Source organism: Plodia interpunctella, chromosome 13, assembly GCF_027563975.2.
Source record: "Plodia interpunctella isolate USDA-ARS_2022_Savannah chromosome 13, ilPloInte3.2, whole genome shotgun sequence".
NCBI classification, from domain to species: domain Eukaryota; kingdom Metazoa; phylum Arthropoda; class Insecta; order Lepidoptera; family Pyralidae; genus Plodia; species Plodia interpunctella.
The window spans coordinates 2,724,311-2,748,120 of NC_071306.1; the positions used below are offsets into that span (position 1 = coordinate 2,724,311).

The 23,810-nt window shown below is 34.4% G+C and overlaps 1 protein-coding gene across 6 annotated transcripts in view; it reads right to left on the bottom strand.

Annotated features, from left to right (window-relative positions):
* Nucleotides 1-23,810, bottom strand: part of pdm3 (pou domain motif 3) — a 133,655-nt gene that overhangs the window by 22,053 nt on the left and 87,792 nt on the right. For 4 of the 6 annotated variants that reach the window (XM_053753810.1, XM_053753806.1, XM_053753809.1 and 1 more), the window contains exons 4-7: nucleotides 10,218-10,341; nucleotides 9,012-9,200; nucleotides 6,979-7,119; nucleotides 6,165-6,669 (exon numbers count right to left, since the gene is read on the bottom strand). In XM_053753810.1, the coding sequence (XP_053609785.1) occupies nucleotides 6,165-6,669; nucleotides 6,979-7,119; nucleotides 9,012-9,200; nucleotides 10,218-10,341 (959 nt within the window). Of the gene's footprint in view, nucleotides 1-6,164; nucleotides 6,670-6,978; nucleotides 7,120-9,011; nucleotides 9,201-10,217; nucleotides 10,342-13,010; nucleotides 13,361-23,810 lie in introns of those variants that run through there. The other 2 variants (XM_053753807.1, XM_053753805.1) reach the window with 2 other exon arrangements.

The following is a 23,810-nucleotide window of genomic DNA, read 5'->3' on the forward strand; positions in this document are numbered from 1 at the left end:
CAATTTTCATGTCACGTGTTTACAGTTCTAGTCCCTTAAAGAGTTGTTATAAAAAATTTACCTAAGATGGCGATTATGGTATCTTATTGAAATGTATAGTGATTAAGCTTACGCGGGATAATTAGTGGTAGAGTACTAGTGTTAGCCTCTACTGTTTACTTTACCCGTGTGGCCCGGGCATTATTAAGGAATACCACGTGGGCTACCTACTATCAAGTACGTAGTATAATTACAATTCTAAAATATAAAAAAAATATATAGAATTAAATTAATTGCTTCAAAGCATGTAGGTAGGTACCTAAAAGACACGTTCTTCTATTAATGTACAGTCAATGGTATATCAAGCTATCCGAAAAAATTGCAAAATCGCCGTAACTGCCGTTCCATAGAGTTGTTTGGTTTAAGTTGACGTGCGTTTGGCTGTACCTTCCTAATAATATAAATATAAAAAATGTATACCCGTGTTTAATAGCCCACAAACAAACATTTCTTTATAATCTTTACTGTAATTACATAAAAATAAGTCGTCACATCACAATAGCGGTTTCATAAAGAACACGACCGTTAATTCGTACCCTCACTTACCGCAGTCGGGTAATTTTAGTAATCAGTTTGATCACTATCTTCCATTTGGTTTTACCTCATAATTTTAGATTTACAATTTTAATGTAACTATAATAGACACAATGATATACAATATTTATCTAGATTGAAGGCCAAAATGAGGTTTATAAACTAAATAATGGACGCGAGAATTAATGTTGTAGACCAGTAATTATAAGGTCGCATTAACTTAATGTCTTTGATGTGTATGTAAACCCACACATACACACATAATAGATGTGAACAAAATATGCTAAGTGTAGATGTTACACTATCGACTTTTACAGAATGATTCAAATATATCGCAATTTAATCGGAACCTGAAACGAATCGTATTAGTACTAAAAATTAACTTTATTATGGATGTATATATATTAGGTTGCTTTGTCTTAATGGAGAATTTTTAAAATAGGAAAGTACAAGAACAAATTCGTATAAAAAGTCTTGACAACTTATTGGTATCAATAATAGCCCCGAAGAGGTTGGACGTCAGGTTAGCTAAATTTTCAAAACTTTTAAAAACTTAAATGTTGACTCCGGACTTCAGGGCATCGTGGCCGCAAATACATACGGAAACATGCAAAGTTGAAAATTGTTTGTGATGTCATGCGAATTGACAGTGAAGTATTTACAAAGTATTAGTTCTGTAACCTCCATAATTTGAATGTACAGGCGGCATCGCAAGTTTTGATCTCGAATTAAAATGAATCACGCTTGTGGTAGATATGCTACTATTGTTGTAATTAACAAATATGTCGTAATTTACATTTGTATAAAATAAATCTTTGTAGCAATCATCATTATTCCAGCAAAAACTCAATTTGTGTATTTCATTGATTTTTTTTTTATTGATTTTAAGGAATTTAGTCCATTTAATTTTTTTAAATTAGGCACCTATTAAGTATGCATCAAGTAGCATTTTCCCTTTCGGATTCCTGCTTTCTTGCAGATTCGTGAAAGTGGACTTTAAGTAAGTAAGAGAAAGCGGAGGAAATACACACACACACATACAATTTTTGAATTAGCCATAGAGCACAATCAGTTTTCATGAGAGAAAGAAAGCGTCATTAAATATCAATTCGTATTCCAGGCTCGGAATCATTACGTGGAATGAAATACATGCACGACTTTATTGCCTTTTCCTTTTCATAAATCAATTAGTCATTAGGATTCCTCAGAATGATTTCCTTCCAATAATGTGAAAGGACAGATCATACATGTTACAGTTAAATCGGTATACAGACTGTCAACTCAATATAATAAATTCTCATAATTATCAATAGATTAAAAGTGCGGTTTTTGTCGATACTACTTATAAAAAAAATTTATTCTACTCTGTCTTACCATAGATTTTACTTCCCTATACGACACGACGTTTGTCCTATCTTTTATCTCATTTGTATGATGTCCTTCTCGGCTAACCATTTTTCTTCTATTAAAAGAAAATCTCGTTTCTAAACAATACCGAAACCTTTTGTACTCTCAAAACACGTGCAGAATCGACAAGCGTAATGACTGCAAATGCATTAGAGCCGAAGATAGCAGATATATTCCAAGGCGATACGGTATCTATTTATCACAATTAGTTGGCGGATTAGACGCGTCACGGGTGCAAAGGTAATTATAGCCGTTCGAATACTTAATGCTGGTTACGTGGACTTCATACTAATGTAGACATCACATTTTTTAATAGTACTAAGCAGCAACACGCATGCAGCCCACCAGATGGCGCATGGTCACCGCAAGCTATTGAACAAGACAACAAGTAACCCAGTAAATAGTTAACAAAAACAATAGGAGAAAAATAACACGGAATGACTTTATTATACTACTATTAATATTTTTTAAAGTATTATTAGATTTATTAAGTACCTAAAGTTATTTTCTTAAATGCCATAAACTTTAATTTGTATCAAGTGGTTCTCAAAGACTTTCAACCGCTGCGGCCGCGCTGTCATAACAATATTTCAAATTTGAACAAAGACAATAATTGGTTTTACTGTCAGGCTTTAATAATTAATCTGTACTGTGGTAATGTAAATTTTATGAATGCTTTTTTATTAGCGAATGTTGGAAATGATTCCTTACTCATGAAAATTGACGTATCGTAATGACTGGGCGGCCGCAGCGGTCGAAACGCTCTGAGATCAAATTTTACGATGTATGAAATAGTACTCTGCTTCAAGATACATTTTAAGTAATTCTGCTCTAACTTATACTACGTTAAGGGTCGTTTTGACTGTGCATACCAGCAACGACGATCCAATGAAATGTCTTCTTCTTCTTTGGGAGTCGATGGCAAATGTACAATGCTATATTGGGTGCTAAAAATATATTCTTGGGTGAATTTCACGAGCGTTTCTCTCTGTCGAGGGATGTCATTAGATAATGTACTTATTAAATTGTACCGTACACAGTAATCCATTTAATTATCATATTTTATAAATAAAAAAAGTACTGGTACACTGTTAATTTTATAAATGTTTAATTAAAAGTATTTTAAAGATTCTTTATTTAAAAAATGTGCGACACTAATGAAACGCTACACGTTCAGACTGTCGTGAATTCATCCCCTAGCCAGAACCGAGCGATGGCTTCATCGGAATAAAATGTGTTTATAATATTCGATGTCTATCAGTAGTGTTATCAATGGTTCATCTAATTATATGGGCAATTTAACTGACTGTCTCTATACCTTAGTGTGCTGATCTGAATAAGGTTACGATAGTGTAAATTTAGTTTTCCTGTTTTGCAACTAGGTAGGCTGTATTGTAAGAAAACAGCCAAGATTTATGTAGTAAACGGTTTTTATTGGTACAATATTTTGTCTCGAATAAATTAAATACATAGTTTTATGTTCTTCTGTGGACGTCGTACGAGGTGAGTAAGGGACATATAGCCTTGACAGCTGATAGGCAACAACAGCCGTAAAATCATAGCCAAATCTTAAAAATTTAACGGTAATCTTTTTACACTAAAGACTGCGTGCTTAAACTTTTCTAAATAACAAATATTAAGGCCTTTAGACCACATTTGGGAATAACTCATTTCCTTAAATGTTTTTATTTAAAATTAGATAGATAGGTAAGTACCAAAACTTAAAAATAATCACGACCTTTAAGAAGGAAGTGACGTCATCTGCGACATTACTTTTTGTTATCATTTTCCGCGCTGCCAACACCAGAAAATTGTGTATAAGATGCTATTTATGTAATCATTTCAGAGTCGTGTCATTAACATAATATATCATTAAAATTAATTACATAATGATACTTCTTAACGTTTTAAATATTTAATTTGACGTTTTAATAGACAAACAATGGTCAATCTCACTGTAAGAAAATCAGCTCTATAAGAAAAACAAAAACAAAACAAAAATGTGATTGGACAATTAGGAATTATCGAAAGACAAAACAAAGTGATCGAATAGGGTGCTTTATCGAAAAAGGTACAAAAGAACAGGTACAAAAGACTAAAAAGAACAAGAAAAGGTACAAAATAGGTACTAAAACCCTAGTAAAATGCGGATGTTTCTTAACTATATTCAACGCCTTGCGTTCCTTTCATTTACTACTCATCTGTCTAATATTGACATTTTTGTAACAGGTTAAATATTTTTATTACGTTAATGTGTTATGTTTTTGTCTAATAATGATTAGTTTTTGGCACAGAATGTGCTGTGTGTGCGTTTTGATATTGAAATAAATTTTACACGTCATTATGAAGGATTGATTGCAGGAAAATATTATTTTTTCTAATTCACGGAACTTATTTTTCGCGCCTAATTTAATTGAAACAAATATCTATCCAATTATGTATTATTAAAACAGACCGACATGTACTCTAACAATTGCTATTCACACAGTTACGACTACGTAATTAACTATAATAATATGGGGACATTACCCGTCGCAGCTAGTTTTATTACAAATGAATTAAAAATGATAATGCTTTAGGTATGACGAATGCATTGTATTAATATTATGCCATTGTTATTTCAAAATTATTCGCTTTTTTAATAATTTTTACGTTAAGTATATACTACCAAGTGCGTCCATTGCAAATTATTTTAGCTTACAGTCCACACAATTTAATTGGCATATTATTAATCTGTACTTAGTATAATAATTTCAAATTTGGAAAAGGGATGAATTCTAAAATTGAAAAACAAAACAAAATTAGTCTGCTGTTCTGTGTTGGAGCTTCTGTAATAATATTATTGTTTATGCTTCTATAGACCCTAAATAGTCTTGTTCTATTACTTTTCGTAAATAGCTCCTATGTACAGACTTAGTCCAGTTACAGTTTTATTAAAAGTATTGACTATTTCAATTTTTTTATTATTTTTTTTTATTTATTGGAAATTATTGTCTAGAGTTGACAAAATTTGACTAAACTCGATATTACCATCGATTCTAACCTAACACTCTGTGTCTTAAAAAATATTTTTTAATGATATTCTTACAATAGTAAAATATCTTCCTGTACTGAGAGTTCATTTCTTCTGTTAACATTACTGAAGATTTCAAACGGAAACGGGAAGGAAACAAAATCTAATCCAGGTTACCAATACTAGCCAAAATATACAATAGATTCAGGTTCGCTATAACAAACCATCGTCACTAATTCACGCACACAACCAACGCAAGATGCATGTGTACCACTAATGACACTTATTGTCACATAATTACATACAACACTTGTCACTGCACCCACGCTCGAGGCAACGTTGTCTACCCTTCAATATCACCCTTACAACCATGGCCATAAAGTCGCAATTTCTACTAAAGCCACTTCCCGCAAATGAAAGGTTAGGTAACGCAAACAGCTACACGATTAAAAATTTCATGACGACTATTAGGTACATTCAGTGGCTTGTAGTCGAAGTGGACTTGTGCATTTTTAAGATTGTTAATTGTTATTTTGCACGCATTTAATAAAAATAACAGAATAATCTTAATTATATTATGGAGAGAATTAGATAATAATCAATAAAGTTACCGCAACTTTTCTGTGTTGCATGCATTTTTTCCCCTTATTCGTCAAGGGGACCTCAGTTTGAATTTCTAAGATTGATTCTTGAAAGCAAAATCTCGGGCAAAAGACCTCCTGGCCGCCCTCGACGAAAGTGGTTTGATGACATAAAGGATTGGACCGGACAGATACAACCAACTGAAAATAGAGGCCCAAAGCTGCGAGGGTTTCCGTGTGCTGACCTCCAAGCTTCAATTCGAAGATGGCAATTTCAAACACTTGTGCGTAAAACATAAATTAATCAATGGAGAAAATAATAGAATAAAAGAATAATATGCAACCATTCAACGTGATAATTTTTGTTCTTGTCTATTCCATTCTTATCAATTCCAGCCAGAAAAGGAAAACCGAAAACGTACTAGATTGATGTCATAAAGGAGGATACAAATAATGCCAAAGACTGTCGCGTGAAGAAGAAATAGTAGGATATATTTTAAACTAGGTCATCGACGCGTTGTTGCCCAGGATGAAACTGGGAATGCGATCAGATGAGAGAGAGACAGAGAGATAGATAAAAATAGTCTTACCTGTTTATATTGTTCATCTGAATAGGTCCAGAGTTATCCCTCTCGTTTCTTTCTCTCGAACCGCCAGCAAACCTTTCAAAATTCTCTCTTTCCTTATAATGTCTTTCAGGCTTCGGTGACGACGACCGTCTACCCTGCATATGCTGAGGCATATTATTCTGTTGCACAGTCTGCAGCAGATTGTGGTTCGCTTGAGGCTGCTGTTGCTGCTGCTGTTGCTGTAACGCTTGCAGCAATTCTTGCGCGTTCGCTGCTCCATTCGACAAGAAGTTCGGCAAGCCAGGGTTAAGTAAAGCATTCGATAGCGTAGGATTCAGCATGTTTGGACGAATGTTGGCCGACTGCTGCGGGTTTGAATTGAGGAGTTGGTGGGGTTGGGCCATCGCCTGCAGGTTGGCGAGGGAGGTCGATACTACTTGACCGTTGTTCAGGGCTAAGTTCACCATCTGGTCGTTTGAGTTCACGTGGTTTACTGGTATCGTTAGGATGGTTTGCGTTGCTATTCCTGTGTAAGAAAAATGATCGAATGCATCTAATTTCACTTTAATGCGGTTTAAACTTAGTAACTATTTCGCTTTTAGTAAGTTATTTAGCAAGGTATAAAATTATCAAATACGAGTAGATATTTCTTTTTTATATATTGATTTATCTTTTATATTCTGGAACTACTTATTGTACGAGTTTTTAAGAGATCTCATCAATAAAACTGTGCTATATCAGATGGAGCTTATGATGAAGTTTTTAGGTTAATATCAAATCAAGCAGACTGTACTCAAGTTCTTTGAATATTGTATTATTTCAACACGATAATCACCTTGAGACGTTGGTATAAGCAGCTGCGCCCCCTGGATTCCTTGTACGAGCTGACCTGATGCTAGGATGAACTGCGGCATTGGGGACGGCATTGCTGGAGGCAGCATGTTGTTGTTGCCCACAGGGTTTGGTGACCCCATACCTGGACGAGGACAAAATTAAGTATAATCAAAGCTAAGATTGGGAATGGCTACGTGGAAATAGAGCCTAGAGAAACATATTTTCACTAAAATTGATTTTGATAGAGGTATAAAGACCTATAAAGCGACTTTGCTTTATAGTACATAAAGCAAAGTCGCTTCCCGCTGTATATACCTAGGTATGCTTTGGTATTCAAAACTATGTAATGGATTTTGATACGGATTTTTAAAATATTGATTCCTGAGGAAGGCTTTGTTGTATAATTTTTTAGGGTTTTATGCGAATGAAGCCGAAATGGAGCTAGAAGAATATAAGAATAGAGTTAATATTTAAATTCGCCTAGGTGGACTGTATAAAATAAAAATAAACTTGGACATAAAAACTTGAACTAACTTTTAAACTTGATAATGAATAATATTATCACTTTAATAGTATTGTATTTATTCAAGTCACATTTTATAGTAATAAAATAACAGGTGTGACACCTCAAGAGTCAGTAAATATCAAAGGGTAATTAAAGTATGTAATAACTTTTTGAATATTTGCTTATAGCTTCAATACAAAAGATTACGTTGAATCAGTCATGGTGCCAGGTGTTAGTTAACCATAGTTAACCATTGACGAAACAATAGCGCAAGACGCGCATACGATCAACTTTCTACTTTCGTAATTATACAATAAAATTATATTGTAATTACAGCACATCGGCGCCCATCTTCATAAAGATGGAAAATTACTCAAAATCCATCCTCAACCAAGCAAAACTAATTCCCGCGAACAAAACGGCTACAAAAATCTCAAACATCGCCTACAGCCCGTTAAATTCTCGACATTAACATAACGTATATTAAACCATGACATTTCACATTTTGTAACAAATGCTCTTTCCTACGGCGCATCAATTAAGAGCCGAAAAAAATGGATAATTAGCTCTATTAAGACAATAAAACTCTTAATGATACCGCAACAGACGTAATATCCGTGCATTCGTGAAAAAATATGTAATTATACTCATTATTTAAATAGGTCTTTTCGTCCATTACCGCATTGCTTTAATGGGCGGGCTATGGGGCCGCTATCTTGAATTCATTAAATCGATTGGTTTCGGTAATCACCTAATTACGATCACGTGATGCCGAACTTTAAGAGTTTAATGCGCAAACCGTGTCTTTCTGATTATTCCAATCTGTCTAATCCTCTCTAATTAGCGGCCTAGCCCAAACGCCAATCTAGAATTCAATTGTGCTAAAAATATGAACGTGGATGCGAATCGTAGGTCGAAATTGTATCTTCTGTAATAGGTTTCGAACATTGATGGCTTTTGCAGTTAGGAATTTGCATTCGCTAAAATGGTTTTCCTGTCAATGATTTTAAATTTAAATCTATTAGTAAGTTTTGATAATGAATAATGGAGACAAAAATCAAAACGCAGCTAAAAATTTGGTATTGTAATGTGTTTTAAAGAGGTTTTATTTCGGATGCAATCTATGTGATTCAGATAATGTTTTAATGTGACGTTTATAAAAATGTTAGAGTGACCACAAGAAGTTCTAGACTATAGAAGTTCTAGAATTCTAGATAAAATTATTTCTTACAAAACCAGTTATGCAATTTTTTAACTTGTTCCTTTATTCTGCCATAAATTAACTTCAATCATTTAAATTTCATCATAGTATAGCTGATTAGTCGATTTAATTATGTCAATTATATAGGGTAAAAATAATATTAGTCAAAGTAAACTCCCTTGGGGTACTCCTTGAGTGGTTTTTCTGTATAAAGATGTGAAGTTAGTAATTTCATTATTTATTATTTTATTAACCCAGTTTAGTTAAATGGGGTTAATTAACTAGTAAGTTAGTAAAATAACATCGTTCTTCCGTTATTCTCTCTTACCTGGGGCACTGACGCTTAGATTCAAAGGCGAATTGATGACAGGGTTCGAGGGCATCGACGTCAAGCCCTGAAGGTTGGCTGCTAGCTGCGACATTTGTTGCGACATCTGTTGCTGCAACTGTTGCGACATCGGCGCCATGTTCTGTTGCATGTTCGCGAGGTTTTGCAGGTTTTGGAACATTGACGCCACTGTTGACAAGGTGATTTTGGTAAGCCATTTTATTTGGAGGAAGGTGTGATAGTATATTGAAGGATATAATAGTTTTTTGAGTCCATTTGACCATAGAGTAGTTTTTAAGGAGTTTCGCCCTTGAATATGACCACTCCATGCTTCCGTGAATGTCCTACGAGGCTATTAAGGGACTCGTAGCGTAGGCAGCTGATGACGAATGTCAGCGTCAGGCAGGCGGCCGCTTGTTTAAATCACAGCCGAATCTTTTCCGTTGTTTCTTATTCCGTTGAAAAATCTACTTAACATCGAACGATTTGACTGTTCTAAAAATAGCCGGTTTGTATCAAACGGAATACCATACTTAAGTGAACACATTTTTACCAGTTTTTTGAATGTGCGACGTTTCACAATTCTTCTTCTTCTTCTTAATTTCTTCTTAATTTTTTTTCTATCTATACTATTATTAAAAAGAGGTAAGCGTTTGTGACTTTGTGAGTTTGTATGTTTGAGCCGTATAATCTCCGAAACTACTGAATCGATTTCATAAATTCTTTCACCATTAGAAAGGTACATTATTCCAAATTGCTATATTTTATCTCAAAATTCCCATGGGAGCGAAGTCCCGGGTAACATCTAGTTGATTATAAAGATCATATTTAATTAAGAATTGTGCTTTGCTGGGTTTAGTAAAACTTTGCTAGAAATTAATTGGTATTTTGCCTTCAACTCACGAGGTTTTATCTTGGTAGCTCTATCAATTCCTTATACGAAATTATTATTTGATAATTGTTTTTTAACGTTTTCCACTCCATTGCTAGGCTACCTAGCTAGCGAGTTGTGCACATTTTTTTAACCTATTCTGAAATCGCTAGCTAGGTTAGCTTTTTGCAGCCGATGCGTATAATCAGACAGGGAATAATTTAGGAAAAACCCTATAAAACCCGCATGGTCCTAACATTTTACCTACTTCTTCGAGCCGGAATGGCTAAAGGACTTAAACTAGAGAAATAAAGAAGCATTCAGTACGAACTCACTGGAGCCATTCAGGTGCTGCTGCGGGGGTGAGCGGCGCGGGGAGGGGGTCCGAGGCTCGGCTAGCTGCGCCCGCGCACCCCCTTCCGGCGAGCTCGCGCCACTCTCACGATCCGACTCCGCCTGCTGACAAGGAAATTGTGGATTAGAAACAAAAATAAATAAACAGGATTCGAGGTTCACATAACAGAACCATAACTCTCTCATATCAGCATGTTCTCGGTTACTTTCGGGGCTGGGACGCCACGAAGCCTGGATTCAGCGTAAAAATAACACTAAAATTGAACTACAGGCCACAACGTTGCAGAACTTAATGATGCAGACTTATTTAGGCATTGTAAAGTTATAAATATATATGATGAAGTTAAAATGGAAAATGTGTGTGAAAACCTAAAACAAATAAATTCCTTAAAAGTTAAAACTAGAAGCTTGGGCTTGCGCAACTTAACATACCTAACTAGATATACCCTACCTTCAGTAAACAATGTCCACGGTAAGAGAATGTATGAGTATTTTCTGCCATCTATATTGAATGAATACCCTAACAAAATATTTGTGAGAATAATTAATTTAGAAACCAGTACCAAATGTAAATTAATGCTTAAGAATTAGCTAACTATGTGAAATTGTAATGAGTATTTACTCGCCTTAACACGTATAAACCTATATTGGTTTTTGTTAGTGCTTGTGTTTTTCATATAGAAATATTGTAACATAAATAAAGAAATATTAAAAAAAAAACCGTTGACATGTGAAAACAAGTATAAATATTTGGCAGCGATGGAAATGGATGGAACCGGACCGGACTGTTATGTCCTATATATTTATCTTTTTCTTTCTTTAGGAGTGAGAGAGAGAGGACTGGACTGGAACGAAGCAGAGATGGAGGTCGTCAAATTTGAAACATTATGTCCGATTTCTCTTTTTCTTTCTTTTGGACTGAGAGAGTATAATAGAAAAGTAGTTTGTAGCTTGTGAGAAATAACTATAAATATAATGATTGACGAGAAAAAGTGCCTGTGAAGGTCTAATTTCTGAATAAATGATTTGAATTTGAATTTGAAAAGGCTGTATGAAACTAATAAATCCAACTTATACGATATTAGAAGTCATATCATGGCGCACCGAAGATTTTTTTTAGAAAAATTGGGATATTTAATATATTATGGCATGCTATATTTTATCCGAGCATCAAATTGCATTGAAAGTGATCCAGTACATAGGTATCTATATTTATTTTGCAATAAATATATGTACCAGATCACGTTTGAAGACGTTCATTATCAGGGTTTTTTTTAAAGATTTACTAAAAAATTCCTGTGAATTTATTAAAAATGAATATGTAACAATAAAAATATATTATTTTATGAAAAAAGAGGTTACCAATGAACGGTTTAAAATGAGAATTAGGAACTATCACGCCTCAAGCTGACTTCGAGCTGTCAGGTGTCACATCGGTGAAGTAGCCTGTCTTAGATGAGATAGATCTTATTAAATCTGTAATGTGTTGTTATTATTTTTTTAATTTAATAGGCAATATTTTTGTTAGTCTGTCGACGATCCTATTTTTTTTAAATAAACTCATAACGATAAAAAGTTTTATGTGTCTTAAACGAGCACAAATTGGAGTCAAGCCGGATAATGCGAACAAACGAAAATACATAAAACACATAAATCGATTTATGGCTGCTTAATTAATTCCTTATTATTTAATATTGTTTTTGGATAAAAACAAAGTGATTACTTGCATTGATCACAATGTATTGAATAATTATTATCAAGGTCGCCCTCGCAGTTATTTAATTATGCGTTTTTGATAGGTACATACATTCTCACACATTTCTCAAAAAAAAAAAACCTTTGTTCAAATGTGGTATAATGTTAGTGTGATATAACTTAAACTTAACTTAGGTTATAAATACCTTTACTAAATCTAAAAGGCTATAGCTATTCTTAATAAAACTTACAAAACTGTTACTAGATGGCGTTACCAGTTTCGTAGGCATGATTTAGAAATTAAATTCTAAACAAAATTGTGCGTTTTGAATTCGGTATGCATTTGCTCACCTCACATTCAAGCAGGATTTTTATAATTCTTAGGTTATTTAATCATTATAATTAAATAATAATAAATGCTTAACAAAAATAAATGCATAATATTATCATATATCGATCCTTAAAAATAATATTTAAATGATGTTCAAAAATCACATGATTATGAGATTATAATTATTGATAATTATTAGACAAACTAATGTACTTAGTTACGAAAATTATATTTAATGAGTTATTATTTTGTTTTAAAAACAAGCTAATTAGTAAAGTTCGATAATTTTCTGTAATCATGTGATATTTATAATTTTTAATGAGGTTCAGGACTTCATCGTCTAAAAATGGTAATTAAAATTTTTGGATTGTTGAAATCTCATTATAATTATTTATTTAAAAATTATAGTCATATATTGAACATAATAGTCATTGAAGTCATTATATAGTCATTGAACAATTTTTGGAAAATGAAAATTAAAAAGTGTATTGTACAATATTTTTGAATAAATAATGAGGTTTAATTGTGTCTAATTACATCGAAATATTTTTTCTGTATATCTCGGTTCTGTCTCCTATAAAATATCAATATCAAATATTTCTGATTTTTAAAATTGTCAATGAAATATTCATTGAAATAAATTCTAATTAACAGCAAATACGCAGATAAAATTTGATATATTCTTGATTTATTATACAATGAATAATGAATTAATTAATGAATAATGAAATTATTTCTACATACTTACAAAAGATAATGTCATTCTCTCCACTTCTACAAGATAATTCACTTCTTATAGTCACTGTCCAAACTCACCAGATCATCAAAAAAGTATCGCGAAAAATTGAAAATTACTTCGCAAGCATTCAAAAACTTTGTTGAACTTTTTAAAAGTCACTGTCCAGTATAAAAAGCTGTTTTACAAAAAGCTCACTTTATTCTAATACGGCGCGCAAGTTTGAAAGTTTATATCACGCCAAAAGTTATTTTGTCGGTCCGTAGCAAAACTATAGATAGATAGCGGGAAAGCGGAACACTATGGATAGAGTGCTGCCATATTTTTTTTTTATTTATTTATAGAGATACAACACACACAGCCGCGCGGCAAAGTTGCACAGCGCGGAATGAAAGCGCGTCATCAGTTTAAAAAATCAACCCCTTCGGTGGTGGTTGGAAAAAATTCGCCCCCCTCGCGGGCGGGGGGTGGCCCTCCGAAATCCTTGCCAGCGATCGGACCGACTTGTCACTTGTCGAATAAGCATAATTAAAGTTTTCGTTCGTTTAATTCGTGCTCTTAATTAGTTGCGGATTAAGGCAGAGAAATGGAAATTATGAATTCAAAAATCGATTTTTTAATTTTTTTTTTAATGCTGAGGCATTCAAATTTGACATTCTTTGATTGTCACTAAATTAATTAACTTTCTAATTTAATTTCAAACTAGTAATTAAAATGAATATCCAATATTTTTATGTCTTTTATTTTGTATTTTGCACAACGAAAAGTCGGTAATTTCTATAGAACACATTTCTAAACGGTGGAAAAGCTTATTTGCAGTAAGAAAATCGCCACCTATGTTATAGATGCAACAGGTCGGTGCATTACCGATCGGGAATCAGTTGCAGCGCGGCGGATAGTTTTGTCATTGAGATTGCACCGGGGAAGCTGATTTTAGTTGCATTGGGGCATAACACGAAAATTGTGGGAGGAAATTATGTCTGAAAATTGTATACTTTCATTACTTCTAAGTAGGTGTGCATAGATAAGTTTTTCACGGTGTTATTTTTTTAATGAATTTAATAAGACCATCTTTGTGGCGTGGTCATTATGCCGGTCTGCTACACGGAGGTCCCGGTTTCGATCCCCGGTCAGGTCAATATGGAAAATGTTATTTTTCAAATTGACCTGGGTCCTGGACGTATATACAGGTACAGATCATAAAATATAGTATATTTGAGTTATTGTCATAATATAATAGAAACAGACCATAACGTGCCACAATAATGGCCTTCGCTTTTTTTCTGCCATTGTATTTTTTTTTAAATTAACAAAAAAAAAAAAATTAACCCGCCAAAGGCGCACATTGTCGACAGCATATGGTGACCCGATTCTGGTCTGTAAGTGAACATATCAATTATCCACTCAAGTAAACTAAAATGTGGACGCTTCACACAGTCAGCCGGCGAAATGTGTCAATGAAGTAATTGTTTTGTTAGCAAAGGACCGACGATGCTTTGTACTCTTCTTTTTTGAGTATAAAAGTATACACGACTAATCGCTGGATATAAAATTATTTCTTCTTATTAATAGAATTTTTTTCACTCATTTGAGCGAAAACCGAGATGCTAAAGTTAGACAAAATAATCTTCCTCACAGAATATATTCCCTGGATATCTACTTCCAGTTCATCATTATCAGCCATTTAAATGACCCCACTGCTGGGGCATAGGCCATCCTTATGGATATAAGACTAAATACCTAATAATTTATATAAAATGTATTGGTAGTGGAAGTCTATCCCTACAGCTGTTTTCTGGAATATCCAGTACAAATCTATCGATGTAACTAACGTACGTAGCTATAGACCGTGATTAAAGAGTTTATTTTCAAAACTGCTGTAATAATATGTTGTATTTATTTCTGCTTCCAAGGGCTTATAATAACTACTCTATGTGTTATTCCAGGTTATATTCTACTCTGGTACCAAATTTCGTAATAATCCGTCCAGTAGATTTTGCGTGAAAGAGTAACAAACATACACACATACATCCCAAATATACATCACAAAGTTTCGTGTTTATTATATTAGTTGTCTATATATACTAGTTTGTCTTAATCAAAAGTACATACTTTTGATTAGGTAGGTATCATTTTGTCGCCGAGTGAATTGGTTTTGATTTTTATTTTTGACAAAGTAATGCTTGTACGAGTAATATATTTATTATACAAAGAACAATTTCAAAGTACTTACACAACAAGAAGTAAATATACAATGTCGGTCTTATCCCATGAAGGGATCTCTTTCAGTCAACCATCGATAGTTTATATATCAATCAACAATGTATATAGAAACAGCAGATTCATATTCGAAATAGCCGCCCGTTGATGAGTTGAGTCGAGCTCCGAAGACATGTCAATGTGTGGAGTTTCAGTTCAGTTTAATATATAATTTGTGACCGCAGACACGGTAATAGTACAGTATACAATGGTTTCACGTTGTTATATGAAATAAATGTATATGTATGTGTTTTATATTAACAAGCAATTAAAATCATAAAAATACGATGTAAGTAAGGTCGAAAATCGTGGCCAGGTCGAGTTATTGTCTATTCTATGTCATTAACGTGTTTTACAACAGAAATTGGTTAGTATCTTATATATATACTCATGGAGTGAATGTACTCTGAAGCTGACAAAAACAGGAGGAATTCTTTCTTTGAAATCTTTATGATAAATTTAATAATTTTGAGCGCTTGTCAATCAAAAGGATCGGTGATTTAGATACTTTCGACATATTTGACCTTCATATTTGAGATGATTAGGGAAAAATGTATACTAGATCTGGCAGCTACTAATTTTGAACGTAGTAAAATATTATAATCAACAAGTAACATTCGGAATAATCAGCGGTACACGGAAAAAAATCAGTAATTATTCAGATGAAGTTGGAGCGAAGGGGGTGAAGCAAGGGCCGGCCAAAATAAAAACGGCGTTGCGTAGGGGTGACACCCCTCGCTCGCCTCTACAAATGTTATCTAACTGCGTTCGCCCGCGCCGCGACTCCATTCGGAATTAGCGAGTCCGAACGAATTTTCAATTTGCACTCGATTTTTTTCTCGGATAGTTTCGTCCTAATGGAAACGGGCGCGCGCCCGTGAGAAACGGAATCGCCCGATTGTATCACGTCATAATTCGGCAGCCGAAGTGTGGTCATTATCGGCACACACGCCTCACCATTGTCGGCTTCGATGTGTGTGTAGATTTTTACTCATTAATTTTAAAACGCTCCGGATTTTTTTCAGGGCGGGCGCTAGGGGTGCGAGGGGCGCCAGGGGGGTGAAAATTGGCGATGGCCGCCGGGCGGGGTGTCACCGACGGGGGTTATTAAATAGATTGGTCCGCGGCCGAACGGAGCCGCCGATCTGCACTTGTACTCGCGTCATTAACGGGTTGAGAACCGATTTTAAATCGTGAAATAACAGCCTGTTACAGGAAAAGTTGAGCACGGCTTATCGGGCACTCCGTTCCGTTTTCTACAAGCTTAATTGCATTAAAACCTTGTTTTTATTGCTTTCTTCTGCGCGGACGTCCGATCATTAACGGAATGTCTTTCGCGGGTCGAGCGCGAGTGCGGTGTCCAGTGCAGCCCGGCGTTTTTGTGACAGTCCGCGTTTCTCGCGCGACCGTGGTCACAACAATACACAGGAGTGTTCCGATACGTACACATACGCACGACGTTTTTTTTCTGCGGCCGTTCGGCAGGAGGGTGGACAGGGGGTGGCTGGAGGGGGGAGGAAATGTGAAAAATACTCGAAAAAAGGCGAAATTGTAGCAGATATATAATTAAAGTCCGGCGTACAGTAACATCGTAGCGATGTATTATGCAGCGTTGTGTCGCGTCGCGCTGTTCACACTGCGACCGCTTTTCGTATCGTTAATGTATTATACTATGCTTTATACATTTATCGGCTCACTTTGCAAATTTATTAGAACACTACATGTTACCCGGGGCTTCGCTCCCGTGGGAATTTTTAGCCTATAGCAATCTTGCATTGATCAAAAGTTACAAACAAAGCAACTGTGTAAGCCCTCTCCGAAAAAGATTAACTAGATTTAAATACCACAACACCGCTCCGGGGCTTCGCTCCGGTGGAAATTTCGTGATGAAAAGTGTCCTATGTGTTATGCCATGTTATATTCTACACGAGGACCAAATTTCATAACAATCGATTCACTAGATTTTGCGTGAAAGAATAAAGAACGCACACACATACACCCTCAAAAACTTTTGCATTTATAATATTAGTAAGATATTATATAATAAACTAGCGGCCCGTCCCGGCTTCGCTCGGGTAAGACATAATAAATTATATAATAATATCAATACATATAATAAAATTGAAGAAAGGTCAAATTTGTACATTGGATATTTTTTTAAATTTTTCATGGAATATACTTAGTTACTGATATAGATGACAAAAATATAATTTTTGTCTGACCGTCTGTCTGAAGCGCATCACTCGAAATCTACTGGACCGATTTGCTTGAAATTTGGTATGTAGGTACCTTATATACCGGGTTAACATCTTAGATACATTTCAGGTAAATGGTTAGGTTCCCGAAGGATAATTAAAAAACGAATTATGAATCAAAAATATCTCAGAATCCCGGGTTAACGTCTTATAGACATTTCATCCCGGAAAATGAGGAGGGTCCTGTAGGAAAATTAGATACATTTCATCCCGGTAAATGGTCAGGTTCCCGTAGGATAATTGAAAAACTAATTATGAATCAAAAATTCCTCGGAATCCCGGGTTAACATCTTATAGATATTTCATCCCGGAAAATGAGGAGGATCCTGTAGGAAAATTAAAATAACAATCCACGGAGCCGATTTACTTTAAAATTTTGTTGAAAGGTGTAAACAGAATATAAACAAATTGTTTTTATCGATTAAAGTCTGATATAAATAATGGGCGCAGTATGTATCAATATATCAGTATAAAACTCTTCCGTTACTGATTGACTGACTAGCTGACTGACTGACTGACTGACTGACAGACAACATACTCGTACACCCGAAACTGCTGGGCGGGAAGCTGAAATTTGGCATGTAGGTGAGTGTAGGTGAGCACTAAGAGAGGATTTTTGGAAATTCTACTCCGAAGGGGGGTGAAAGGGGTGAAATCTGTAAATATGAAAGTTCTACACCGTTGAAGTTAGTGATTTGAAAATTTGGATTTTGGTTGTTTACAACGAAGTAATGAATACGAGTTTCAGATTTTTCTGAAAATTAACCCTCAACCCCTTCATAAGGGGGGTGAAAGATTGTATGGGACTTAATACAATTTTCAAGATAAAAAGCTGAAAATTGGCACACTTACTTTTTGTAGCAAATAACAGTAATAGTAAATACAAAAAATGTTTAATATATTGTTCTCGTTTGTGGTTAATAAAAAACCGGGATGTAAAACGTCATAGAAAATAGGACGGCACGCGTTGCAGAAAGCGGGAGTGAGAGTAGGAGCGGGAAATGGGAAGGAGACACGTAGTGGGAAACAGGACGGGACACATTGCAAAAAACAATATGTAGGAAACGGTACGGGATATCTACTTTACATTACATAGCAGGAAGCGGGATTGGACAAGTTTGCGGGACGAGACACGCAGCGGGAAACAGAAAATTGAACTAAAGATGATGATTGATGTGAATTTGAATCATATACGTTTGCCAGTCTTACAGAGTACGCGATAAAATTACTGAGTTTTTGGTATGAAATTCACGCAGGCGAAGCCGCGGCCAAAAGCTAGTATAGAATATAATAAATTATACACCTGAACCATCATCCTCAGAAATCACACTGTCTATTGGTATAAACCGTACAAAAATCCGTCCGATAGTTATTCATTTTATCGCGTTCATACAGACAGTGGGACTTCTCTTTTTTATATATAAGGATTAAATATTCATATATTATAAATATGACGTAAATGACACAATAAAATTGAATAAAAGGGGTACGCGAAATGGAAGGTATCGTACGATAAATCATTATCCAGATATGGGACAATTTGACCAATTCCAAAACGGCTGGTTCCCTTAAAACAAAGCGGACTGCGACTTAAAATGTCTACGTTTCAACGAGTTCATTTTGTTCGCGAGTTTTGTATAAACTCATCACGCTATTTGTACTACTATATTTAGGAAATTGTTACTTTTAAACTAATGAAACTTTATGTTATGTTAGATAACTATCGAGTTCAGACCATTCTTTATTTATTTATATTAAAACATACACATGTTTTAAATAGGCTATTTACTTTAAATGTCCTTTTGACACATAAAACATACACGTAGGTACTTTTCTCCAAATAATGTAAAATAATTTGAAGCGAGTCAAACACAAATAAAACCCCTATTAATATGAAAGATATTATGAAAAGTGAGAAATAAAAGGTTTATTACTATAAAAAAAAACGCAACCGTAAAAAATATATTAATATAAGCATCTACAGTATCCAAGTATAGTCGAAGACACTGAAAACTTAAAAAGCTATTATTGAAAGGCTATTGAGATACCATTATGACTTATACATACATTTCTGGCAATGAAAATAAAGAATACTATTTAATAAGATAAATTGACATATTATCCTGATAATTAACCATCTCTCAAAGAGTAATTATTAGTCATAATTAAAGAGTATTGATCTTTAATTTCTTGATTATACGAACAGCTGAGTACGTGCGTGAGCGTAGAGAGAGGTACCTACGTGAAAGAATCCTGTCATTTTGTCAACATCGAGTTTCACAAGCAGCGCGTCCCGGCTTCGCTATGGTAAACGATATCATTATGATAAACTAGCTTTTGCCCACAACTTCGCATGTGAGTGAAAATCCGTTTCCCTTGGGAATTTCAGGAATTTCCGTCTTAATGCTCCCCTACACGGTCCTAGAAACCTACACACCATATTTGAGCTTTCTACGCCCAGTAGTTTCGGCTGTGTTGTCTGTCAGTCAGTCACTCAGTAACGCAAGATTTTTATGTAATATAGATGTATATAATTTAAACTAATGATACTATCTGTAGGTTGAAAACCGTAAAAATATGCGTCAGGCAGTTTGTGAGTCTATCGTGTTTATACAGACAGATGCAAGAAGTGGATTTCTTTTCAAAATATGTAGGGAAAATAAGTTACAAGCTGAGGGACTGAATACAGATTATCATCATCAATAAAATTTATGTCCATTCAAGTTCTTAAGTCTAAGGGTTCAATGCAGATTTCAGACACTGCCGGAATCAACTTATCCGACAACGTGGCCGAAGCATGGAGGGAGCTAGATATCATTTTTGGCCAAAAAACTATTTTTTTTTTACCAAAATCACATTTTTCGTTTCATTTTCCTGCAGACTTCAGAGAAAATGCTATAATAAATATAGGAAATAATTTAAAAAAAGTAAAATATGCAATAAATTTGCCCTTTGTTTTCGGGTACACAAAGAGTCTGCTTTGAATTACTGCTGGCGCTAATTGCATCTCCAATCACTATTTAAATGGCCTTCAACAATAGAAATTTAAAAATTCAAATTTGACGATCACAATCGAACAATCGAGAGAATCGAATGAATGGAGTCGAGTGCCCACGCGCAACAGGGTTCATTACAAATTATCGAGGTTCCAGAATAAGCGGATAAGCAACGCGTATAAAAATGAAGACACACTAGACCAAAACATCTGTGTCAAATCATTAGAAATGACAAAATTTATTCTGTTAAGCTTTAGGTAGATAGTAAATTTGTACAATACAGTATGGTAAGTTCAACTTCTAGTTTAGAAATGGTAACTGAGAAGTTATATGTTTTGCAATCGATTTTAAGATTGCAAAGGCAAAATGAAATTTTGCAAAGGGCTCCGAAACTTTCTCCAAGACGATCCACTTAAAACTCCTTATTTCTATTTAATTGTACCTATTGCATAACATTTTGGATCTATCACATATCAAATTATGATAATTAATTCCATTTTATTTACCTATATTCCATATTTATATAGTCAATATAAATATGGTATAGTATAAATATATATAGTCAATTTTATTTACCTATATTCCATATTTTACATTTCTGAGGAATCGTCCTTCTGTATCCTCACTATTTCACAACACGATACTTGAATCGACTACGCTTGGACGCGACTACTTACAACCCTAAAACTCCAAAATCGATTATGATTTCAATAAATTTCAATTTTGCTACAATGTGAACTCTTAATTATGAAAAAATATTAGTTAAGTACTTGGACAATGCAGTCAACTCTTCGTATTTTAAAGGGCACTCTGAAGTTTTGTTAATTGTCATTAAATAAGATTACACAAAAAAATCATTAAAGTATCTTTTATATTAAATCGCAACATTAAGAGCGTAATATTGATATGGCGTTTAAGTTGCGAAAATAATTTGGATTGGTAAATTTTTTTCTTCAAAATTTTGCATTACTTATGTCATTAGGTATAATATAAAAAAAATACAATATAAAAAATACAATATTAAAAAAATTAAATGTATAAGCTGTTGACATTACTTCAGATGGTTTACCTAACATCAAAACAATCACATTTAGCGAACTAGACGCAAACAGTCGATCGCACCCATAATCGAGTTACATCGATAAATGAAAGGCAATTGGGGGGAAATTACGAATAAATGGGAGGTTATTATTGAATTTAATGTTAAATTAATCGTGAGCCCCTCAGCCATCTGTCGAGCCCTCGTTGATCGAGATGTGTCTCCGATTGTGTAATTATTATTACTTTTTGTTCAGTGACTTCGAAAGAAACAAACAAGTAATTGCTAATTTGACGTGTATTAGTGGCCAGTGTTGTTATCTGACACTGTACTAGAGAAAAAGTTACCTATTGCAAATTTCACTTGTCTTAGTGCCAGTGTTATCAGATATAGAACTGTTGAAATGATCAATAATTTGGACCAAAAGATTACGTCAGTCACAGATCAAAGAAAAAAAAACAGTGGGGTCATTGCAGCCCTTTTGAGTAAAGATTTTCAATTGTTAAGAATATAAGTATTCCTGTTCAATTGTTCCATTTCAAATCTTACGATACAAAAATTTGTACCGAATCGACAGAAATGATATTAGGTATGATGTATGTGGGTTGTGGTGACGTTTGTTACTCAATTACGCTAAATCTACAAGACGGATTTCAATGAAATTGAATGTGTGCAGGTGCCATATACCAGGAAAATTTCTAACCTGTATAGGTTGAAAATCCAGTTTGAAAATGTCCTGGTATATGGCACTTGGCACGGTAAAGTACTTTTTGTTCCGGAAGAAGCCAGAGCCCCTGCGCTTGCAAAATACACATTTATAAAAATTCTATTGTTATACAAAAATCAATTAATAATAAAACCATAAAGAGGACGCTTTCGAGCACACAGCCGAATCAGCGTAGCCGCCTGTGCCGTAGTTTTTTCAAATATGCAATTTACTGATTTCGAAAAAAAAAGAAAGCCCGGTCGCCGGCGGGGCCATGGAAAATGGCGTTGGAAAGAAACTAAAAAAACAGCGAAAATAGTAGGCTCGCGTATGGTAAATAGCATCGGCCCCTGCCGCCCCCTCCCACTAATTCTTTGGTAAGCATTCGGTAACAATATGTTGAATAAATTATCACCTTCATAAGTGCTTTGTTTGGTTCTGTATATACCTACTTGTTTTGTAGAATTTTTTTTTTTTATAAACCTTTAAATATCCTAATATTTATGCGCACACTCGGACGAGACAAAAGATAGGTTTAATTTGAATAACTATTTCAGTCGTGTGTCCGCAAGTGTATTTTACTTTTCATTAGTTTCATTACATTTTTTTGAAAATAGGTCAATTTTCTAAGATTTATATCTTTGAGATGAGTGTTGAATTCTATAACTAATTTATCTATCACTATTTCATTTTCTACCATACATACAAATTCTTGGACAAAACTGACCGGAGACTGCCTGGAACTCTATGCTTTATAGATATTTTTAGTCATATGTTTCCAAATGATGCGTTACCTTATTATTGTTTCTAGTTCTATGATGAGTAAGTGAAACACTGCACACACATAGTATACCTATGGAAAGTAAAAAAACCACAATATATAATCAGCTCACATTACGACTGTATCAAGAGACACGGCCATTATGTGCCATTAAGGTGAATTAATTTTTTTTGATTAGTGCTTATTAAACACGTCACCAAACACGATTTTGTGACATGAACATGACGAATGTTTTCCCGCGTTTTCTATGCACGCACCGTACTGTGAATAGCGTTAAGTACTTTTGTTGAAAAGTTTAAGTTTATTAAGTAGAATTATTATACTAATAAACTGGTGCTTACTGCACTAAGTTTGCATAAGTAAACCTATATTAAGCTTTTGCATTAGGTGTCAACTGGCCTTAAAGAAAAACAGCCAGCGATGGCTGTCAAATTCGTACAACAAATTAAACAAGTGCAAAAAAAATACATAATATTATTTTAATTATACCCCATAATCATGTCAAGTGTGATTCGGACTCATGCAAGAGAGTTCTGTGTAATACAAGGGTCGCCCTTTTAGTTATGTTCTTCTTTACGATATTTGGATTTTTTTTTCATGATTCTACTATAACTTTGAATTTTATACATTTACGCCTTCCTGAGAAAAAGAATCGGACAGACGAACAACGAAGTGATCCTACAAAGGTTCCGTTTCTACCTTTTGACGTAAAGAACCCTAAATAGACAACATAGCAAATACAGTAATATAATAATCAGGTTACAAGTATCGAGGGG